The following is a 23,165-nucleotide window of genomic DNA, read 5'->3' as shown; positions in this document are numbered from 1 at the left end:
ACAGGTCAGCACGGTGGGTTACTACCCTTTTTAAAATTTAATTTTGGCCATGTTGGCAAGTATCCAACGTGCTTTATTAAATGTTCTTGTTTTTCTTTTCTTCTTTTTTAATCTCCAGAGGCAGATAACTGCTTTTAAACTTCCTTCAGCTCTAATAAATTGGGAGCAACAAAACAGGAATATGTTTGTCTTTTAAACTAATGGTCTGTGGGTGGTCTTACTTTATTCTGTCCTGCAAAGTCTTTCCGATTCAACTTCTGCTACAGGTTGAATCAACTCATCTCTCCACAAGGGTTTTTCCACTATTCATCCATGGGGAACATTTTGCATTGGGTCATTCAGTTCTGAGACAAATCAAAATGTACACAGACTGATCCTCTTGCACACCCACAGCCCACACACACACATCTGTGCACCAGATTGCCTAACCTTCACATTCCTGATCCTGGACTGTCTGGAATCCACAGCCTTTAAATGCAAATATGACCCCAGGTACCATGAAAACAAAACAAACACTAGGCTGCAAATTTTGGCTTCACAATCATACGCACATACACAAATCACAACACAAAGCAGCAAAGTTAAGTCATAAAACTATATTTATAAATAAAAAGACATTTTTTCCTTGATAAAAGAGTAGTGTGAAAGACATGGTAAGAAACTTTTTCCACTATACATTATCACAACACAGAGTCTGAAAATGCTCTGGTTAACAGATGAAAATGCAGTTACGTAGTGTAAAAATGACTCTTTAAGCTGGATGCTCATGTTTAGGGTTGATAAATGAAACTAGTTGTAAACAACTACGTATATAATAAAACAAATGCATTCTTACAGTAAGAAGGACTGTGATTCTCTTGCACTACATACACATTTTTTTCCATTTCTTTCTCTCTTAAGTCAAGCAAACAGTTAAAGAGTCTGAATAAAGTTAACAGTTAGTGTTCATTTCGGCTTCTTTCAGTTTTTTTCTTGTTAGAGGTCAGGGGATTGAAAGAACGAAAGGAGGGAAGAGGTTTCTTTCTCTCAGTTTTGTGGTGAGCAGGGGTGGGGGAGGACAGAGAAAGTTAGATAAGGAAGGCAGAGAGGAGTGAAGAGTGCAGAGAGGAACAAATGAAAAACATCCATGTCGCAAAGCGCTGAGTCATCTTCTCCAGCTGTCCGTTACCACCGCTTCCCTCCCTCTTGCTCTTTTGTCCTCGTGCAAACTCTTCCCCACCGGGGAGCGGAAACTGAGAGAGGCGCTTTGGTTCCATCTTGAGCAAGGGGGTTTCTTCACTGAAGAAAGTATACTACTACTAGGAAGAAAAGCAAAAGAGAGGAGGAACATTTTCTCTCTACATACACAACATTGCTTCTTCCATTTCTGCTTTTAGGGAACTTGACTCAAGGCCTTGGGTTACAGCTTCTGCAATCTTCCCTCCCTCCTGTCCAGTCATGCTGCTCCAATCTGCTACTTTGTTATCAGCCTAAAACCTGCATTACATCACATCAACAAAGAATTCTCCTGCATTGCCCACCGCCATGCGCAGTGACTGGCGTGAGGCTGTGAGCTCGGGGGGCACAGATGGGAGCTCTCTGCCTGGCGGGGCGCCAGGTGCAGCTGTAGACAGATGTTGGGGCTGTGGGGGCAGCCCAGGGGGCCCGTAGACGAGTCCAGGACCGTAGGCTATTGAGTGAGAGTTGGCACTGCGGTGGCTGATAGAGCTACGGACGCTTCGCTCACTAGGGGGAGCCACTGAGCGCTCGCTTGGAGCTCGATGGCTCCTGATCTCATTTTCGCTGCCACTGCCGCCGGACTTCCGCCCCTCATTCTTACTGCAGTTGGAACCGCTGCTTCCTGTAGACAGGAAGATACAAGGATTATTATCTAAGTGAAATATACAAAAACATTACATTTTTTAAAAAGAACATGACCTACAGGAGCCAATCACTCCAATGAGGATGCCAATGAAGTGAGGAGGGCAGCACTGACCCAGTTTGTGGGAGACTCTCATGAGAGCTGCATGACTAATGCAGACATGGTCACTGAGCATTCACTGCCTCCCACAGGCTGAACTGCTTAACCAAAGGCAATTGCACATTTTCATTTTATTACCAGAAGCAGCCCGCTTGCTTTTGAGGGAAGGTCTTCAGTCTGATGATGAAACCATAACAGTCTTGATCTTTACAGAAACATTCTGACCTGATGTGAAGTGGCTGCGTGCTTCTTGCCCACAGCCACATAGAAGACTTTTTCTCTCTTCTTTATCTCTCTGGATCCTTTAGAAAGGAAAGTCTGGTACTAGCTTGGCAAATACTCTAAAGGCTAGAGAAAGCTCCAACAAAAAAATACACCTTATAACAACTCCAAATGTAGCATGTTGTATCTCTTAAGTGATGAAACTATTCAGGAATACATTTAATGGTAGCGTGCAACCACAAAATGAGGACAGGATGTCTGAGATGTTTTGTGCAGTCAGTGGGCCCAGCTGTTGTTAGTCAGTAAATATCTCCATTGCGTAAGCAAACTGCTTCTAAAACCACGACGTCTGGTTTTCTATTTCTACACATTAAATACACAAAATAAAAACATGCAAATAAGAGAGCTTTGGAGCTGTTGGAGGGGAAATGTTTCACTCTCAGATGTAGGCTGTTTCATTCAAGCCTTTGAAGTAAGCTAACCTAAACATGCACAGCGCTTATTACAGTAAACAAAATAGGGACCCAACATTAATGTTTGTATTCTCACTCAGCTCTGGGTGGCACAGCAAACAAGATGTTAAACACAGTAAAATGTTGGTGTTTCTGTAAATCCCTCTGTACAAACACTTTAGGCAAAATCACTATGGGTTTAAAAAGTGGTTATTAAAGGTTTATAGTCTGCTCACTCAGAAGCTACAGAGTCAGTGGTTGGCGTCCTGTAAGCTCTTGAGCTCTGCTGAATGTGTCACATTTCAGGTATGTTTTGGGACAACTATTCTGCACGTCTACTATTACTGCCATGAAATGAAGCTCAATCCTGCTGCTGTTCTTTGTGAAGGTAAACTTGGAATAAATATTATGTTCTTCTATTGTTCCATTGATTTGACAAGAATTGAATAACCCTGTGATGAAAACATAAATTCCTTAATAACTGCACTCACCGCTGTGCTGGCTCCCTGCACTGCCAGCTCCTGGTCCACCATGGAAGGGCTGCGGCAGTTCGTACGGGTGTGGAATGGGGAACTGGTAGGGCAGGGCCATGGGCCATGGGGCTGCCCCTGGATGAGGCAGAGGCGGGAGCGTGTCCTGATCTGAGGCACCCCCACTGGAACCATCATGGTCATGGAGAGACAGGTGGGTCATGTCTGAGGAAGATGGAAGAGGGAACTGATTTAGACTTGCACTGTAACACCACACTTGTAGAAAGCACAGATAAAACTGAAGAGCTGAAAAAAAAAAAACTAGAGCTGCTAAAACATAAAGTTGTTAGATAACCACAAAGCCCAGTGTCCACTTACTGCCACACAGGTCTCCAAAGATGTAGTAACATTGTTCAGAGAAGGTGATCTTGTTGACGGTGTGTCGGATGTAGCCGGCCTTCAGCAGGTTGCTGGCGTATTTACGGGCTTCTCTGCGATCTGAGAACCCTTCTACGTGATGGAAGAGCCAGTCCACCACATCAGAGCCTGAGGTCACAAAAACCCACGTTTTAGATCCATGGCATGTCTTTGGCGCATCACATTATATAACTGATGTTATTATATCAAAGATGATGTTTTGAATTGATATTTGAGTGTCATTTATCAGTCCACAGCAAAAATTGTGTTTTTTCGTCAAGAACTCAAATATTTTTTACTTGCTGAAACAAAGAATAATCTACTCTTGTGATGTGCAACTTGGAGCATAAAGAAAAGCTACATCAACAGAAAACTGGAACTATTTTGTTTTGGAATGAAAACTGGTACTGACTTTGTTTGAATTATCCAAGCAACTAAAAATGTAAATCTATAATAGGATTTCAGGCATCATTGATGGTAATCTACAGACTGAACTGAGCAAGTAAAGGAAATAATAAGTGCAGCACCGTGGCCTCTGCTCTGACAGACATACCAATAAAGGCGTTAGCAATTGTTATCTTGAGCCACATCCTGTCCCGAACCTCCAGACCCGACTCTGGGCAGGCCATGGCCTTAGCGACTGTTGCCATGTCGCTGTGGATGGAGAGGTGGAAGTCATCGAATCCTGAGAACAATCAGAGAACAAACACACAAGTTACCGCAGGAGCTGAACCACATCCTCCTGACAGGGTTTCAAATCTGTCAGACAGTTTTATGTTCAACACCACTGAACCTGATTTCAGGACAAAGAAATGAATGTCACTGAAGTACTAAAAATGTCCAGAACAGAATGTTTTGTTTCCTACAAATCTAACAAAAACACAGCTAAGTGTTGTTACCGGATCTAGATATGTTCAAAAATGTTGGTCTGTTGTTGGAATTTGCCTCAGATAATATTCGGTTTCCTGCGGTCTGGACTGTAATCTGACCTCTGTGTGGTCCTGATCATGAATCAGACTGGATCCTGTTTGAACTGGACTAAAACTGAGCTGGTTTTGACAGAACCTCAACAAACCCCTGATCATGAATAAGTAAAGGTCTCCTTTCTGTGCTCTCAACTCTACTTCTAACAAGCATTTCCTACATTTCCCAGAATGACCTGTGACCACCTAAATTATAAAAAGAGTGTGAGCATGTTCTTTGGGATTTTTCAGACCTCTAGTTTAAAATCTCACGTAAACCTGACCTCTCTTTGATGTGTCAGATTAGTGCCTGCTGTTGATGCTGCACAATAGCCGCACCCTCTATGCAAAACTTCACCTTTCAAGTGGTCACATTGCATTGTGCACTGTGGAGACTTTTATCAGTGTAGAAACAGCTGAACCCTTTTTGTCCACGTCAGGCTTCTCCCTGTATAACACTGGTGCAAATTAGTGAGTGCTGAAGAAGCCAAGGCTCTGACTGAGGCGCCAACTGAACTCTGATACTATTCTATGTATGATAGACTCCTTTTAAACTGCAGCTGCACTTAAAGTAACTCCTTACAACAAGGACATTTCCCCAAAGTGTACGAAAAATGCATTATTTACCCATAACTTAGAGCCAGAAATACAAGGTTAATAGGTGTTATTTTGTTTCAAATATTTCATGATCTGTTTAAAAGGAAAGTCTCGAAAAATGTTATCGATTCAGCCGAGAAGGTGTGTCAAAAGTGGAACCATTTTTCTCCAGAGAGACAGAACACACATCAGTGTCCTTCCCAAGATTACAGGGAAGATGAAGGTTGTGAGTTATGGCTCAGTTTTAACAAGAGTTATTGAGCAGATGGAAGCTGTGAGGCTGAACACAGAGAAAGCTGGAACGGAGAGTCGTCCCAGGAATGTAGGGGAAGGGCAGGGCCGCACTTAACACAGACATTTACTAACAAGTAGGAGGGGGATACTGATATTACTGCATTTTTGGAGGTTTGGAGGGTGGAAGCTATAACGAATTCTTGAGGACTTTTTGCCTTATATTAAAACAGTGTTGGTAAATTTTATCAATGAAGTGCTTTATCAGAAAGCCATAAGAGAAACTGAAACAAAAATCACTGAGCAATATGAGGAGACAAAACAAACAAAAATGTACAGGTGAGTTAATGATGCAAGCTGTTTTGAATAAAAGAACCTTGAAAACAATGTTAAAAGGCATCTGAAGGGGGCGATGTGACTCACGTTCAGTCTCTGGGATAGAGCTGCTGATGGAGGAGCTGGTGGAGGTGACGGTGCTCATGGACGGGCTCATGCCGTACGCAGGGTAAACCCCCGTCATAGCCGCCGTGTGGGACACCCATGCAGCTGGGTCAATGGGCCGGATCGGCTCACCTGTTTGATTAAATGTAGGGTACGCGGTTAGAGTACTCAGGCTGGAGTAACACATGCAGAAATATATGGCGCTGCATGTTTCTGAGGCTTACTGACAGGAAAAGGAAAAAGAGAGACAAAGACTCACTCCTGGGCAGAGCGAAGCAGCTCCGAGGGTTCGGGTCCCAGCACTTTGCCACAGTCAGAGTAATGGGGCTGTTTATAAAAACAGAGACAATCAGTCGTCACCTTTATTATATGTGTTTTATGGAGGAATATTTCTGTTTTTTGGCCTGTTAAAGAGAAAGCATGTATGCATTCATGTTTGCTGCTTACCCTGGTTTGTGCACAATGTCCCTCAGTACTCTGACTGCATCGTCATTGCTCATGTTCTCAAAGTTTATGTCGTTCACCTACAGGGTTAAAAGAAAGATCCAACAATCTGTCAAGTTTTAAACATGCATCTGCACAAAATAAGACGAAATATAACAATAAAGGATAGTGCTAATACTAAAAGCAGAATTAGAAGCTAAAAGACATTTACAGATACAGTTAATCCAGTAAATCCCAAAACACACAGCACACATTAGTGGGACTGGCAGAGCTCAATATGAAGTGCTAAACCTCCTATCATAGACAGAATATTAAAATGTAGAAATAATGCAGAAAAAAAGTGGGAATGAGATAAATCAGAAACAGGGAATGTATTGCAAAACATTATTTTGTTAAAATCTAAAAACTACTTTCTTTGTAATGATAAACTGCCACGTGCATCGATGGCAGTCATGTGTTTATTAATCCTTTGCACATGGCCATAAAAATTAATATATTAATGGTCTCACATAACTGACTGCTAACACTTACTTTGTCTCACACACTCATACAAACACACACCTGCAGCAGCATGTCTCCAGGCTCTATGCGTCCATCTGCAGCCACAGCTCCTCCCTTCATGATGGAGCCGATGTAGATTCCTCCATCTCCCCTCTCATTACTCTGACCCACAATACTGATGCCCAAGAAGTTGTACTTCTCTGTGAAGAGAAAAGAAACGAACAGTGTGTATTCAAAAGTGAACTAATACAGAAAAGATGATCAGAGCACGCATCAATATGGAACCAATTCATTCACATCTGCATATGATCGTTTCTTCTGAAAGGGATTATAGAACTGAGGCTCAGTGTGCAGCCGTATGAGGAGGCTTCAGGAACAAAACAGACTCTACTTATCCATAAAAAATCTTAATGCATTCTGTGTGCAGCAAACATAGTCCCTTACCCATGTTTAGAGTGACAGTGATGATGTTCAGAGACATGGTGGAGTCTGTGATGCTGCTGAATGACGAAGACTGGAAGGAAAAATGATGAAATTCATGAGCGAAGAAATAAAATATTAGAATCAAGAGTCACAAACTGCAAAACATTTTTAATAAATAGAATTCCACGACAATGTCTGAAGCTATCCTGTGGTCCTGCATGTCCAGAGTGTGCTTTGGTCTCACCCTGTCCATATTGGAGGCCTTAGGTTTCCGTCGGCGACGGCGGTGTCGTCTCATTAGACGAGAGGAGCTCTGCTCAGTGGAGCTGCTGAATCTGAATATGAGAAAAGAATACGTTTTAAAAACCATACACACATAATGAGTAACATATGAGCTAATGACCAAACATTTGTTGATGCATAAAAGCTGAAAAATTAAATTATATTGCATAAATTCAGTTACCATGAATAGTTTTGAGCCGAATTAAGCTTAAAACAATGAGATCATTGTGTGAATGAAAATATCTGGATGTAACTTGACAACACATCAAATTAAAGCCCGACTGTTATCAACACAATAATAGAGGTCTCTTAAAACTGTTTCCATAATTAAAGTAGTGCTTGCTAGGAGTCAGGACCAGTTTAAACGTCATTAAAATGTCATAAAACCAACTTGATTTTAAAGTTATTACCTGACAAATGCGGAAAAGTTTGTTCAGGTACAAATCATTTATTTCTAGACTGGAGAGAAACTCGTAAACGTCTATTAAAGCTACATCAACAGGAAAATCATCCTGTGAGATGCCTAAAGACAGGGAACAGCAGAGTCTCCAAAGTGGGCTGCAGATATTTCTACCACTCCTGGGGAAGGACTCAGGGGGGTAACCACAAAAACCACCAGACCAGAAGATTGTACTAATCACTGCCAAAAACCATAACTTTAAATCCAGATGTATTCCTGGAGGCAGAATGCCTGTTCTCATTGTGTCATGCACTCATGAACAACAAGCTAAACAGCTCCAGAGAACATCTGACCTGCTGGTTGCGTCATCGTCCTCTGAATCAAAGCAGGAGGTGGACTCCAGCTCGCTGCTCATGAAGGAGGAGCAGCTGTCGTACTCGGGCCCTCCACGGCCCGTAGGCCGCGACGAGTAGCCGTTCTGCCTTCCACCTGCAGCGGGACAGCAATATGATCGGACACATGTATACACAAGCACATGAGAATATTGTTGTTTTGTTACAACAGAGTAAAGCTCATAGATAGCCTATAATAAAACTACAGTTTTAGCTACACAATTTAGCTACAAATGCCCAATTCTCATATCAAATTAACAGCAGCACATTTCATTTCAAATTATTGTCTTGTAGGGGTCACACTCTTCTTTTCCACCATGCCCCTTTTAGAAAACAAACCTTTCTTGGTTGTTCCGTTTTGATCATGAGTACATGATAGTTAAAAGTCAAACTATTGTGAAAGATTCTGAAACATCCTCTTACTCAAAGGCGGCTAGAGCCGTGCACCTCTAAAGTCATGCTTACACAACAGGGTCAGTATTGTTTTTGGCGACTCATCGTGCTGATGTAAACAAATCCATCTATGGAAAACACTTTTTACCCAGCCCATGAATTAAAGAAAACAGACACATACATAGAGTACATTGGGAAAACAAAAACACTATGCAGTAAACATTTTGTGACCTTGGTCGTTAGTGTGTTTCCGTCGCGGCCTCTCCCTCTCTCTCCTCTGCGACACCATGGAGCCAGTCTCTGTGTCGTTGTCCAAACTGTCCCGACCGCTTGCTGCCTTCGCACTTCAGACAGAGACGGTGCAAAGAAGCCAGAGTTAAAGATAGAAAAAGATAGATATACACTCTGTCTAATACTAATGTTTATGTCATATTATGCTTCTTGTTAAAATCACATTCCAAGTAAATGAGGTTGCACTCTGTAGATGATTATTTAGGAGGACATATTTTAGTTTGGTGAGTATTCTTTACAATTTATATCATGTGTATTCTAAACTGACGGCGGCTACAAAAATGTTAGTATTAAGGTGGAAGCCTCCACCTACGTCTGCAGCGCGCACCTGCTTTTGAACACATTGTCATCGGCCTCATAAGGACAGTCCTTGTAACACATTGCCCAGAAAAGCGCACTTTGACCTGATGCTGTCAGCCACGTACTAGGTTTTGACCTAGTCTTGTTTTCTTCTGTTTCTCCAGCCTTTTTAAAATTCATGTAAATCTGTATTTTCATTCATATTGATTCTATTGATGTCATTAGTATTCCAAATGTTAGTACCCATGTGTCATACGGGGAGGGGAGTTTAAGAATGGAGGGAGGAAAAAACATGTATGTATGTAGAGGCTAATGATTTACTATGATATTTAATTTTAACCTCCATATTTTAAATTAAAACATTTGATCAAAACAAAAACAAAAAAACTAAAATATGGCATGCATTACCAGCTTGACGATGATCTTAAAAGGGTCAAATCAGAAAGGTACATTTTGTTTCCCACTGGGCAGTCACAAGGTGTCACACTTTCTCCATCTAATTTGCCGTTTCCTCTGCTACTTTGGTCATTAGGAAACAAAGAGGGACTCATTCAAGACACGCTCACAGTGCCAAACAAAGTACGCTTGGCATTTCTCTTTGGCATCTTTCTTTCCAGAGAAAAAAAATTACAAAAAAAAACACAAATTCTTTTTTGGATATACTGACTGATAGGAAGGTGGTCTTGAGTCCCCAATGCCTCCGGTCCTCTCCAGAGGGGGTGCCGCCTCTATACTGTCTGCCACCGAGCCTGCATCTGTGTGGGCCCCGTCTCCAGAGACCAGCTGTCAACAGACGAAAAATCAGGTCAGACAGAGGGATGAGACAAACACTCAAGAGGGAAGAATACACTGAAAGAATGGGACAAGTGGGCAGCAGACCCACGTCAGAGCACAACTGTGTTTACACTACGACATACCCAAGGGCTGGAGGGAATATCCTGTGTTATTGTTCCTGCCTACAGGCGTACCAGCCGTGTAGTAACTACAATGTCTCATTGACTTATATAATTCTTTTGCTTCTATTAATTTCCTGCTGAAAGGGCAAAGTTATACAAAGACTGCTGTAGTTTCAAAGAGTTGTGAAAGAAACAGCATGTGCCAAGGCTTAATTTGTGTACCTCACAGTGTTGCCTTAGAAACCAAAGTGTGGGGGGAAAGTAGCATCCACTGGGCCATGACTGTGTTTTCAGGGGAATATACAGTGTATTTCTGGTCAATTTTACCATTAGATAACTAGTGCTGTTTACATTTCCATCGTTTTTTCCCTGTTTCTTTCCACACATTCCAGAAAACATTAGTCCTGCTTAGTGACAATCTTATTTTTTCCCTAATCTGCAGCGGGCTTTTGAGTCCTGCGGTATTTTGGATGTTTTCCATATTAGAAAAGATGCGTGAACGTGCATGGGTTTTCATGCAAAGTCGAAAAGCAAACATGAAATCAGTGCAACTATGTAGAAGAATACAGATGTCCATTGTGAGGAATCTGGTTTGATTTCGATTTGTACACAGCAGGCACAGGCTGAAGCACATTCCTTGTTAGCATCACCACATCCATCAGGGTAAAAACACACTAGATGAACTCTTCTGAGTTCAGCCGTACTATGCCCGTACTTTTTTAAGGAGAATCAGTTAATGTTCACATTTGAAAACCTCAAGCCATCAAACGATCAATTGATCATTTTTGTCTCGTATAGTAGACCCTTCAATTTAAAAATACTGAAAAATTGAAAGGGTTTGGACAGGGTTTTTACCAAAGAGTCAGTGAATGCAAGAAAATTCATGAATAACTAAAATGAGTCAGTCCCTGGGGTGACAGGGGTGTCTAAAAATGTCTGAATGATGCATCCAGCAGACCCAGACACAGTTGGAGGGTCAGAGAGACTTTGAAAGAAAGCCAAAGACAGGCAAATAAGTTGGTGCCTTAAAAAGTTTTTTTTTTTTCCATCCTTTTGTCCTTGTAAAATTTTGTAAAATAAATTTTACTCTTTACAAGGGCACTGAAACACCAAGACAGACACTTGTGCAGAAATAAGACAGGTAAATTGCTAAAAGAATAATGAACATGTGCCCTTTGTTTACCCTCTTATCCCATCTATACCTACAGTATAAACTGTGTCAGTACCATTATATTTTTAGTTTACACAGAGGCTGCTTCAGTTTGTGTTCTTACAGCAGGACAGTTGAGATCCATTAAGATTTGGTGTAAAAAATAATGTGATGGACAAAATCTGTCTGTCTGCTGATAATATTAAGTACAAGAGCCCACACTGTGGGGGCTGGCCTGTTGTGATGTGATGAGAGCGCGCCAGGCCCTGGGACCCCTGGGAGCAATAAATCAGATCAACCAAATAACAGATGAAGAGTGGAGACAAACAAATGGACGCAGTGTAACAGAGATAACGTTTCATTGTACATGGAATATTTCAACAACCCCCGAAAGATAACAAATATATTCAAACACACACACACATATAAAGGGCTTGGCTTTGAACAACAGCCAACCCCACCTCCACATAGTCTAATGAAAAGACCACAACAGGGACACATCAGGAGTAGCAAGCTGGATTACACACACACACACACACACACATCTAGTGATAACTCTCAAATAAAACCTATAATTAAAACCACACTGTGCTAAATTAACTGAGTGCATCAGCCTTTCACATCAAGACACAGAACACTCTTTCTTTCAACTTTTTTCCCCCCTCCCTGTGAGATTCAATCTTCTTGTTAGATGACATGCAGTGAGGCTCTTTGTTACGGCGTATTTTCCTCCTATCCTGTGATTTCACTTGCTCTTAATCCAATTTCAATGTCAACAGGAGAGCAAGGGAGGCTGTGCACCGGGACCAGATGTCTCTTGTGTTGCGGACACAGGAGAATTATTGCTCACAGCCTCTAAATGAGATACTGCATGCAAGTACATGTATGTATGTGTTGCATGTGGTGACTAGCATTTTTGAATTCTAATAGGAAAAGGTTTAAAAACATTGCAGTTCTAATTCTTGGATAGTGCTTAAAAACAAATAAGCATAGAGACATAGCAGGGTGTCTGCATGTGTCTGTTGCTCGTGGGATCATTATGTGATAATGATATTATCAGGCTGATGCACAGGGCCTCTCCCTGGAGATGTAGCATGGTTTTGTTCACTAGTCAACAGATGGGAATGATTGTATTATATGCACGCACTCAGTTTCCACTTAACTTCACAAATACAGTGAATACACGCACAAACAACGACATACATAAATAAACAAACAAATAAGAAAATTACTCCAGGATGCATTTGGAACCTACCCAAGACACCACACGTCCATTAAAACAGGGCAGCTTAGCGTTGTCGTCAGATATTTCCTCCTTTACCACCCTGTAAAGAGAACAAAAGTCTGTTTCAGTAAACCTTTAACAACACAAAAGCACTCTCAGGGCAATAAAACATAAGGCAGGGCAATCTGTCCATCAGCAAGGCCAGACACTGAAAATCAAGGCAACCATTGCCAGGGCACTCAGTACACAAATTTTACTCATTGTCAGTTATCTAAGGAAATGCTAATTATAGCGTAAGGATAGCATTTCTGTATAGATAAAACTGGGCCTTGATGCTTCGAAGCTTATTAAAGCATGAGCCTGATGGTTTTGAAAAAACAAACATATCTAACTAAAAAAAAGCAACATTTCAGCATGAAATTTTGCTTAACATGCTAAATCTGCCAATAAAGATTTAACAGTTTAACACTATTTAACATAATCCAAGAATATCAGATGGCAGCCAAAATCACTGCATAACAGCAAGTTAGACAACAATATGTTAAGACATTTTATAGATGAAAGCCTTAGTGCTGGCTGCTAAAAAGGGAATTGACTTGCACTGTAAAAAGAAAAAGAAAAAAAATAGTTAAGTAAAGTCTTCTCGTGCACTGCTGTGAATGTTTTAACAAATCACACTGAGTGAATTTCCAGACAGACTGCTTCCTTCCAAGAATCAGATGTCAGATGTTACCCTTGACAACACATTGTCCCACAGTTAAGAGGGGACCGATCAACCACAGGCGACTGACACACACACAAACTGTGTCACATAGAGAAGCAGGAATAGCGATGGTTAGCAGGACTTTCTTTGGAAGTCTTGGTAAATAAGGACACCATAAGTGTCTATTCCAGCCTGCCAGGTTGCCCAATCTATACCACAACTTAGTGTAAATGTTCCAACAGTTTATTCACAGGATATCCCTCTACTCTTCACAACATCAAAAGCTGTGGCTACTTTGAAAACGTATGTCTTTTCCACTTCTAAAAGTTGAGAAGCTGTAGCCCCACCCTTGCTTGACTTTAGCCAAAAACAACTTTGGAAACCTGGTTGAAATGTTTAGGAAAAAAATGGTACACGTCCCCCTCTTTATTCATTCTGAAGAGGACACTGTCTGGAGGAATATAAAACATCTACTTTTCCGGCCCATGTTTTAACACAAAAGGACATGCTCATAAAGCTGCCAGAGTGATGAACAGGGCATTCCTGTGTTCAACTCTGCATTCCTCGGGCTAATAGACAACAACAGCAGGGGCCTGCTGCACTCAATGACTAGCTAACTGAAACCGGCCGTTTACATTCTGACGTTAGCCTGTTAGCAAAACCATTCCATACATTAGCCAGCAACTGACAGCTGCAACTGTTACTAACGGTTATTATCAGTGTGTTGTCAACAGCCCCTGTTTCCACTTTATCTAAGAAGAGTGAAAATGTCATTCAGGGCTTTCGCCTCTGTTGAAATACCAAACTTGGTAAAAGAAATTCAAGGCACAAGACGTGTAAGCTAGCCACACAAGCAATGTAAACAAACGGGGTCGGGACGCTGAACAGACCTGCTAACGCTGGAAGCTCACTGCTAGCAGCTAACAAAGGAACTGCAATGCAAGAAGCTAGCTAATGATCGATAGACAGGTAATGTTAAAGCTGATGACAAGCCAGCTGCACGAGAAGTAAACGTTTATCCAGCTGCACTAAAGCAGAGAAAACCCAGGAGAGTTGATGCTGACGCCTGGTTAAACATAATAAACCCTTTAACAGTTACCCGAAGTCATCGTCCATAGATTTGAAGAAGAATTTGTAATTTGGCTTCTTGAGGACATTTTTGAAGTCTGCCAGAGTGACTTTGTCCGCCGGCACCGACAGTTTCACCAGATACGGTGTCTCCTGGTCGTCGAGGTGGTAGATAATTTTGGTCTCCCCCATCTCGGACTGCGGCTAAGGCGAGGCAGGCAGGGTGCATCAAGCCGCGGGCCTGGCAGGCAGGCTCCCTCTCGGGCCCCGACTCCCCGTGGCGCTGGCGGCGACTGTACCGTGGTTCTCCCGGCTCTCCCTGGCTGACCGACACGCTGCGTAGTCCTGGTTCTCTCTTCTCTACGCCAGCTCGCTAACGTTACGCCTGCCTTTCTATTCAAATAAGCACCTTGCTCCTCCACAAAGCGTCATAACACCGCCCGAAGACCGAGTTGCGTAAATTCTCGTTTGTCTTAAACTTCCAATAAACAACTAAAAGCCTCGAAAAAACCGAAAACAGTTTTAAAAACGCAGGGAAGATATACAATCTCAGGGGGTCGGTTTTCTCTTTTCGCTAGCTGCCAGGCTCGGTACTTTGTTGCACACGAAACTGCACAAATTTGTCCAAGCCTGTCTCGAAGGGGCGCCATCCACAGGAGAGGAGGAGAGTGACAGCGTCCTGCTGCAGTGCATGAGTCAGAGGCGGTCATACAGACAAGGACCTTGGGCTCTTGCAGCCAGAGGGGCCACCCTCATAAGGAGCAGTTAATTTTCATGTGGTTAATCTTAATAATGCAGAGATTTGCTCATATAAAAATGTAAAGTATTCACATTTTTCAAATGATCCCATGTAGGAATTGGATTGAACATCAGTATTTTAGCAATCATAATCCTTGGCTTTATATTGGAATAAGTGAGTAGCTGACATGAAAATGTCCTATTCTAAACAGCACTGGAATGAAACCACAAAACTTACACACTGTGGGACTACTCAGGTTGTCTGACATTTATAGGTATAGGTATCATAGCAGGCACTTTTTCATGTTTTATCTACCATGGTGGCATCCAACAGGGGACGATTTAATGTTTTTTATCATGGAGGCATCGAAGATGGCACTTTATTGTGTTTTATAAACCATAACCATAATAGAATGAATTCTTTTTTGTTTTTTAAACATGGGGGAAGCAGGAGAAGTTCAATGAAGTTATCTGGTGGTTGGTACACCCACACAGGTGTTTGAACTTACCTCTGTGAATGTGTTATGGTGACCTTATAACTCCTATCATAGCCAGACACAAGTGAATACACCTGTGTTATTGATTAAGTCTGAATAGAACATCTACACTGTATGTGCTTTACATCTATATTGTTGAAATAACTTCTGACATATCTATATCTGATTTACTGGAAGATGCAACATTCATTCTACTTCAGTCACAGACTTCTCTCACATGGCTAGCTACATATTAAAAGTATGAAGCTGTAATATCAGTAACATCTAGTATGCAACACCCAAGTCAAATGTAAATATGTACAGCAACCGCAGTTTATTGGACTGAATGAATTTTGATTTGTCAGTACAGACAATGCAAAGCAAAGACTTAATATAACATCATCACTCAATGGACAGTTAGTGAAAGTGGCTAAAATAAATGGTGTACAAAATGGAGAAGCAGAAATAGACATGATGTGTCTACCTTTCTTCTGAGAATAAAACATTACTGAGATCATCATAATCATCTACTTGAACCCTGTCACTGCAATAGGCGGACATGACAATATAATATTTTTACGTACAAATACAAAAAATGGGGGAAAGGGGGGTTTGGTCTCTTTCTCTGTTTTTAAATAAGCTCTGAAGAGTGCTGGGAAGCCGAGTGGTCAGGTAGGTCTCAATCATCTAGAAAGTCATCGTCCAGGTTAACGTCTGTGGTGTCGATGTCATCCAGCTCCATGTTGTCCAGGTCCACCTCCAGCTCGTCCAGAATCTACATCGAGACGCACAGATTATATATTTGTGTTATGTCAGATATTATGTGAAACACTTGGAATTATATTTTCTATATATTTAGATTAAGTTATGGCAAACGTATGACTAAAATAATCCCTTTGTATATTGAATCTTGATGGTAAAATGTTACTATAATCAAAAGATTAAGAAATACAAAAGCCAAAACTAACCTTATCCTTATCTTGCAACTCTGAGCTGATTTCCTCCTGCTCGTCCTCTTCCTCCTCCTCCTCCTCCTCCTCTTCTTCGTCTACTGCTGTAGGAGCTGCAGGTTCAGGCTGTAAAGACATCACTGTCGCTGCTGCAGCGACAGGAGCTGCTGCCACTGACTCCTCACTGTCCTGTGTCTGTAAGGAAAAAACAGCCCATTTAACTAATACTTAAAGTTAAGCAAAGCATGTGGTCAGTGAGGTATGTATTGAGGTCCATATTAGATAAAAGTTGTCTCATAAGAAAAAGCTGGAAACTGTTGACGAACCTTGGGGACATGAGGAATGAAGGTTCCTTTGGGCTCATATCCCTGAGCCTCCTCAAGAATGTTCCTGTCTTCATTGAGCTGAAAAATGTTGGGAGTTTGTTAAAATACAGGACAGAGCACAGAGATACAATTATAGAAATATTGTTTACACAGCTGCCTTATCTGTCAATGTAAAACTCACAGTGACAAGAGGATACTCTTTAGCAGGCCTGGTGGTGCCCAAGCAGCTCTCTCGAAGGTAATGCTCAGCTGCAAAGGCTTCTTTCAGCCCGGGGAACAGATTCTCGTACTCTGTGGGGTCTGCTAGGGACTCAGCGGCCTGCAAGGAAGATTCAGTACACGATCAATCATAACATTCATCAGTCCATAGGGTGGGTGAGGTTATCACTGCAGCAATGAGCTCATTATAGGGCTCTATCTCTTATCAAATTTGTTCGTTTGCAGCCTAACAGAGGTAGGTTATCAGCAAGGAACATCTCCCAGAGGGCTTAATATACCTCTTTCAAGACTTGTCTTAGTTAAGAGCATGACCAGAATATGTCACAATGATTGCCTATATGTTCTCCATAATTTCTACATGCATTCACTTGTATCCCCTCCATTTGTTTAGGCTAGTAACAAGTGCGTTTCAGACCATATTTCTCTGCTGTCCTCCCTTGTTTTATCTCATCTTTCCCTCATCATTCTAAATTCATCCATCCATTCTGTTCCTTTGATCTTATCAATTTTATTTATCCCAACCAACATTAATGCTTTTTTTTACCCTTATTATAGCTAAACACAAATTCTAATACAGATTCATCTCATGACAGAACTGACCTTCTGGTTGACCTTAGCCAGATTCTCCCTCCACAGTTTCACCACACGGGACACCTGACTGGGTAGGTAAGTGCGAGCCAGGAAGGCAGCTTCAGGCAGTCGGTTTGTCCGGATAAGGAGCTCCAAACACTGATCCAGTCTGTGGAGAAACAACCATAAGTACAACAGTTACATTATTATATGCAATCGATTCATATCTCTTCTAAAATGTCACCACCTTTAAGACTTAAAGTACTCACTTCCCCTGCAGGAAGTAGGTCATGAAGGCCACATTGTTCTTCCCGTCCCTTTCTGCCCCCTCAGCCAGCTTGCCCACCATAGTGGCGTTACCGGAGGCTGTGGCGAGAAGGAGCAGGCCACCGTAATCCTGGGCGTGGTGCAGGCACTCCTGGGCCAGGCCGAATTGGCACTTACTGATAGCCAGCTCCGCTAACTGCTTCCATTTCTGCTCTGCCTGCAGGGGTGAGAATGACAAAACTAAGAAACATGCCTGTTGGAAACCCTGACAAATTCTGTGTGAATTGTTTGGCAGAGTTTTAAGAAGAAGAAAAAGAGGTGATGCTCTAGATGAAAGCCAGCTAGTTTGACTTACCTCTGCCTCCACAGCCAGCTGGTAGGCGATCTTCAACTCTCCCAGCTGCAACGCCAGCTCAAACCTGTGTTCTGGGTCTGTAGACACAGCCAGCGCCTGCTGCTTGAAACCCTGAACAAACAATACACAAAACTCATGAGCAGGATTCAAACTCAAAATGTACATCCTCTTCATGCTGCTGCATCTTTTCTGCTTTTGAAGGTGGTTCAACTGTCTTTTCTTACCTGTTTCTCCAGGAAATGGGCCACCCTGGTCCTCTGCTCTTTAGGAATTGTGGGAAGCACCTTGTCCGCCATTCCAAAATCCCTCCTCATTACAGCAGTCTGGTACTCCAGGACGGAGACCAGCAGGGAGTAGCTGACAATGTTGAGCTCCTTGTCTCCCAGGTACAGGCGGTCATCTTTAGGTATGTAACCCAGCAGGTACATCGTTCTGTAGGGAGAGAAGTGAGGAGGTGTAAAAGACGCAGCATCCTTCACTGAACTCTAATACACATTTAGACTTAACTGCTAGTTTTCTAGACTCTGTATGTAACTGTAAAAGTTTACTGTATACTTATTGTATGCATAAAGCTAAAAGGTTCTTAAGTGATTACATCCTTTAAAGAGGCAGATTTGACCCACTTAATTCAAACTAAACTATCTGTAGTTGTACCTGTCCAGGTGAGCAATAGTGACGATTTCTCCTCCTACATAGTAGTTGAGCCGGTTCACAGAGCTGGTGTAGATGAAGCAGTCTCCTACCCAGAGTCCAGTCTTCACAATCTCCTGGATCTCTCCCTGGACCTGGAAATAAGGAACAAGGACACAAAGGTTTTAGAGTGAAGAAAACACTTTTCACTTCTAAAAATAAAGCATTACGTTGAAGCTATGCTATGTAATAGCACCCTCTCCTTTTAAACAAATACTTAACTAGCACTAAACAAAAACATTTAAAGAATAAAAATGCTAAGAAGGGATGAGATTGTGTCTACATTCACACCCACCTCGAAGGCGTCTTCAATACCATCCTCGGTCACTCCTTCATTGTTTTCTTGAGAGGCGGCTACTTTTTCTGCCATATAGCGCAGAATGAAGAAAGACTCCTCTGTAGCGATGCAGACCAGTTCACCGGAGTCTGACCAGAAGATCTGCACAAGTTATGAAAAAGAGGGGAAAATGGTGTGACGAAGGGAGAGTGTTAGGCGAAGACGTTCTCCTGAAACTAATTTACACTTTTATGAACAAGATATTGAAAAACAGTAGCTTCTTCTTCACTCACACAGACATCCACAGAATCTACAGTATATTAATTAAAAGGAAAGTTAATCTTACGTGTTTTGGCTGGATCTCGATGCGGCGGACCAGCTCTGTGTTCTCCCAGTCATAAAATGCCAGCCCATTCACTGACCTCACCCCAAGCAAGAAACCTCCATAGATCCCTGCAGGGAAAAATAAGAGCACATGCAGTGAAGAACACAGTCAGAACTATCCACTTCCAAAACCAAAAGTCTTCTGTACAACATTCACATTACCTTCAGCTCCAAAGTCAGGCTTGAAAGATTTCTTTTCTTTGAAATTTTTGAAGATTTTGACGATACTGTTGCTTTCTCTGATGGCATACCTGTTACAAAAAAAGAGTGTAGCAGTCAAGTAGTGCAGAGAAGTAGCTTAACTTTATTAATGCTGCTTATTTTTAACAGCATACTTACTCAGATGAGTCGTGTGCCCAAACAAACTCCTGCGCTGAGCCAAAGCTCTTGTTCCTCAAAGCCATGGCAGTATAGATGATATACTCTCCATCTCCGCACACCACAACAAACCTGGATCACACAAAAGAGCACAAATTGTATCGTAAATTCTCCTCTAATCTTGATTTTAAAAACACATACATTTGTGGTACTCATGCAAACAAAAACCAGTCAAAGGGTCTGGGTAAGTGTAAGCGTACCTTCCATTGGGGTTATGCTGGATGGTTTGGGGGTAAATCTCACAGCTGCCCATGTCTTTCACAGCCAATGGCAGCCTCTCTCCGTCCTTGATCTCAGCATCACCCATTGCCTTCAGGTTGGCTTGCTGTATTTCACTGTGTTTAGCCCAGATGATTTTCCCATTAGTGTCCATAGACATGGCCGGCTCCTCCCGACCCACCTACACAACACAGGGAGAAAAGACATTTTAGATTTGGATGTCAGAATAAATCCATTATATGTTTCTTTGCGTTACAGGGTTAGGGTTTTCTCACAAACTCTCTTTCCTCTGCTCACCTTGATAATGATGCTGCCTTCATCATAGCCAAGTGCCACATTGTTGGAACCCCTGAGCCCGCACACGCACCAAACTCTCTCCATGCCGTAGTTCAGAGTGCTCTCCAGGCGGTAAGTGCTTGAGTGCCAGATACGCACCGTTCCTACAGAAGGAGAAAAATTAGATTAGCTTGGATTAGATGCATTCTGGGGTACAGGGATTGTGTACAGGGAGAATGATGAGTGGGGTTTCTTCCTACTCACCATCTTCTGATCCAGTGATGATGATGGGCAGCTCTGGGTGAAAGCTGACGCAGGAGACGTTCTGGGCGTGGCCCTCCAGAGTCTGCACACAGGTCTTGTTCTACAACAAACACAGGAGTCAGTTAAAACATTTATTCATAAAGTTAAAGGAAACTAATAGAAAGGATGTAGTAGATCAATGAGAAATGCAGCCATTCATTTATTCATTTGTAATACTTTCAACTCTTTCAGTGAGGTAAAAGCTAAAAACTACTACAAATCAAAATGCTGTCTTACACGTGGAAATTAGATTGTGCCTTGTCTACAGCCTGTGAAGTGAATGAAAAAAAAAGTTGCCAAGTTGGTAAGTTTTCTTACCTGGTAATCCCAGATCTTGACTTGGCGGTCATCAGCCCCTGAGATGAGGTAGGGTTTGTCTCCTCCACTGTAATAGTCAATACAATTGACTCCTTTCTCGTGGCCCTCCAAAGTGAAATTGGGAGACGAAGAGCCTAGCTGCCAAACCTGAAACAAGCCAGAGGACATGACAGAGAAACACTTAATACACAATCATAAATATTTTACTATGTAAATGTGTAATGGGCAAAATCAATCATCATTGAACAAGCTTCAGTATTGCAGTAGGATTTAAGTGTCCACTATTCCCCGAATGACAAGTGAAAATTAGCAGCAGTAAAGTGGCAACAGCAACAGCAAAACGTCTCTACCTTAATCGTCCTGTCCAGGGAGGCACTGGCAAACTGGTTGTTGTCCTTGGGGTTGATGACAATCTGCATGACATAGTGAGTGTGACCCTCAAACACCTGGCTGCAAGACCACTTCTTCTCCCAGTCCCATAGCTTGATCAGCATGTCATCTGCACAGGAAACAGAAATGCATTCATGTATATGTGCATTGGAAGACACTTGTGATCAATACATGAGAAGAGTCTAGTAAGCTACCAATGAAAACATCATGTGTTTAATGGCATACCACTGCTGGTGAGGATGTAGGGCTGGGTGGGATGGACCGCAATGCAGCGAATGTAGTCAGAGTGGGCCTCAAACATGTGGACTCGCTCCAAGGTGTTGTAGTTGAACACACGGATTTGCATGTCATCCTGAGCAGGGAAAAAATGTTTGAATATTAATAAATTGCATAAAGAGTAAATAATCTTAAAGAATAGGAGGTTGGTATATGCTATTTGAGTTTGACATACTTAGAAAAAAATTGCAAGATAATCAGACATAATGCCTAAATGTAAACACTAAAGTGACGTCACTGCTAAACAATTTACTTGTACTACCTTCATACTACGAGTTTGTAAAACTGCCAGTTACAATTGAAAACTCAGAATTGTGATCCCAACAAAAACCAATAGATGCAACTCACAGCGCCAGTGATGACCCAGTTCTTCCTTGCCACAAACTTCGAGGCTCTGACAGGGAGGTCACACACTTCAAAGGTCTTGACAAGAGTCTAGAAAGAAGAACATCGCTGACTCAGAAAAGGTTTGCAGCATCATCACTGCTTAAAGTGTTAAATCAATCATTGTTAATGAAGCATCATGCATGGATGTTTAGCCAGCAGTCTTTCAATGTTGTGCGGTCATACTTTGATTGGGTGGCCCATTGCTTTGTGATCATACCTGTGTTTCGTGGTTCCATACACAGACACTGCCATTGTATAGACTGGCCAGCATCCATGGCTCAGTTGGGTGAAGGTCCACACTCTTAACTCGGTCTGACCTGGCTGTCAGCCTCCGCTTGATATCCAGCCTCAGAGGCTGAAAACATATAACACATCGGGGTCTATCTAACACTGTTCAAACTCTCACATTTAATGATATGTTAACAGCTCTGCAGCGTCAACGTAGATACCCGGAATAGTATGACAGACGGCTAAGCTAAAGTAACCGTTAGCATGCCAACATTGAGCCTTATATATTTGAATTATTTGAATAGTCCTCAGAGTATACATACTATTATAATTCATTCGGTAACTGTCCGAAAGCAGGTGTTAACACACATTTCTAACAGTCAATATCAAAAGCCGTTAGCTACAAGCTCTCTTGCTAACTCAAGCTAGTTAGCCGCTAAGCTATTTACAAGAATCCATCTTTGTTAACATTGTTTTACTCTCCTTAAACAGGAGAATTGGATGACAGATACGGAAATGAAACGCACAAGAAACTATTTTGAATGTCTCTTACCATGTTTTATCCCCGTGTTGTCGCAATAAACTGGTAAATGTGTTGTGGACAATGGTAGTCTAGGTCCAAATATTGCGACTTCAGTGAACAGAGCACTGGATGATACTGACGTGGAAGTTCCTGAAACGAAATCTCGCGTGAGTTGCGCTCTGGAAGTGGTGACGTGCCATGAACTGACATGACGGTCGATCAGCTGCGACTGCGGCAGTGCTGCCACGGTGACAGGAAAAGAAAAACTTCTTTGTCGTTCGGATTTTCATGATTTTTAGAACAGATGAGATGCCATCATATAAAAATATTCTTAAATTACTTATTGGATTTATTGTTCTTTCCATATATTGTCCGAGCAGTGAATACGTTTATGT

The 23,165-nt window shown here is 42.0% G+C and overlaps 2 protein-coding genes across 2 annotated transcripts; both read right to left on the bottom strand.

The window, feature by feature from the left end:
• Positions 1 to 581: 581 nt before the first annotated feature.
• LOC138611758 (segment polarity protein dishevelled homolog DVL-3-like) lies at positions 582 to 14,810 on the bottom strand. The gene is made up of 15 exons (XM_069684987.1): positions 14,252 to 14,810; positions 12,480 to 12,549; positions 9,846 to 9,961; positions 8,819 to 8,931; positions 8,156 to 8,291; positions 7,365 to 7,455; positions 7,142 to 7,211; positions 6,758 to 6,897; positions 6,200 to 6,276; positions 6,012 to 6,079; positions 5,735 to 5,884; positions 4,075 to 4,206; positions 3,483 to 3,650; positions 3,126 to 3,329; positions 582 to 1,840 (listed from the first exon to the last, which is right to left on the bottom strand). Exons 1-15 carry the CDS (start codon positions 14,410 to 14,412, stop codon positions 1,482 to 1,484), a joined length of 2,055 nt encoding a protein of 684 aa, XP_069541088.1. The 5' UTR covers positions 14,413 to 14,810; the 3' UTR covers positions 582 to 1,481.
• Positions 14,811 to 15,745: 935 nt separating this feature from the next.
• copb2 (COPI coat complex subunit beta 2) lies at positions 15,746 to 22,893 on the bottom strand. Its single transcript, XM_069685245.1, has 22 exons — positions 22,801 to 22,893; positions 22,237 to 22,374; positions 21,981 to 22,067; positions 21,582 to 21,708; positions 21,317 to 21,465; positions 20,967 to 21,113; positions 20,610 to 20,709; positions 20,367 to 20,509; positions 20,051 to 20,250; positions 19,812 to 19,922; positions 19,635 to 19,723; positions 19,435 to 19,541; positions 19,107 to 19,250; positions 18,776 to 18,906; positions 18,346 to 18,553; positions 18,122 to 18,232; positions 17,769 to 17,983; positions 17,530 to 17,668; positions 16,892 to 17,029; positions 16,711 to 16,788; positions 16,403 to 16,579; positions 15,746 to 16,209 (listed from the first exon to the last, which is right to left on the bottom strand). Exons 1-22 carry the CDS (start codon positions 22,801 to 22,803, stop codon positions 16,114 to 16,116), a joined length of 2,838 nt encoding a protein of 945 aa, XP_069541346.1. The 5' UTR covers positions 22,804 to 22,893; the 3' UTR covers positions 15,746 to 16,113.
• Between the last annotated feature and the right edge of the window lie 272 nt (positions 22,894 to 23,165).

The sequence above is a fragment of the Semicossyphus pulcher genome, unplaced genomic scaffold, assembly GCF_022749685.1.
Source record: "Semicossyphus pulcher isolate SPU_LCO1_2020_fin unplaced genomic scaffold, fSemPul1.0.p SCAF_7, whole genome shotgun sequence".
Lineage (NCBI taxonomy): Eukaryota > Metazoa > Chordata > Actinopteri > Labriformes > Labridae > Semicossyphus > Semicossyphus pulcher.
Note: the sequence above shows the minus strand (reverse complement) of the source record. Positions and strands in the feature narration are given on the sequence as shown.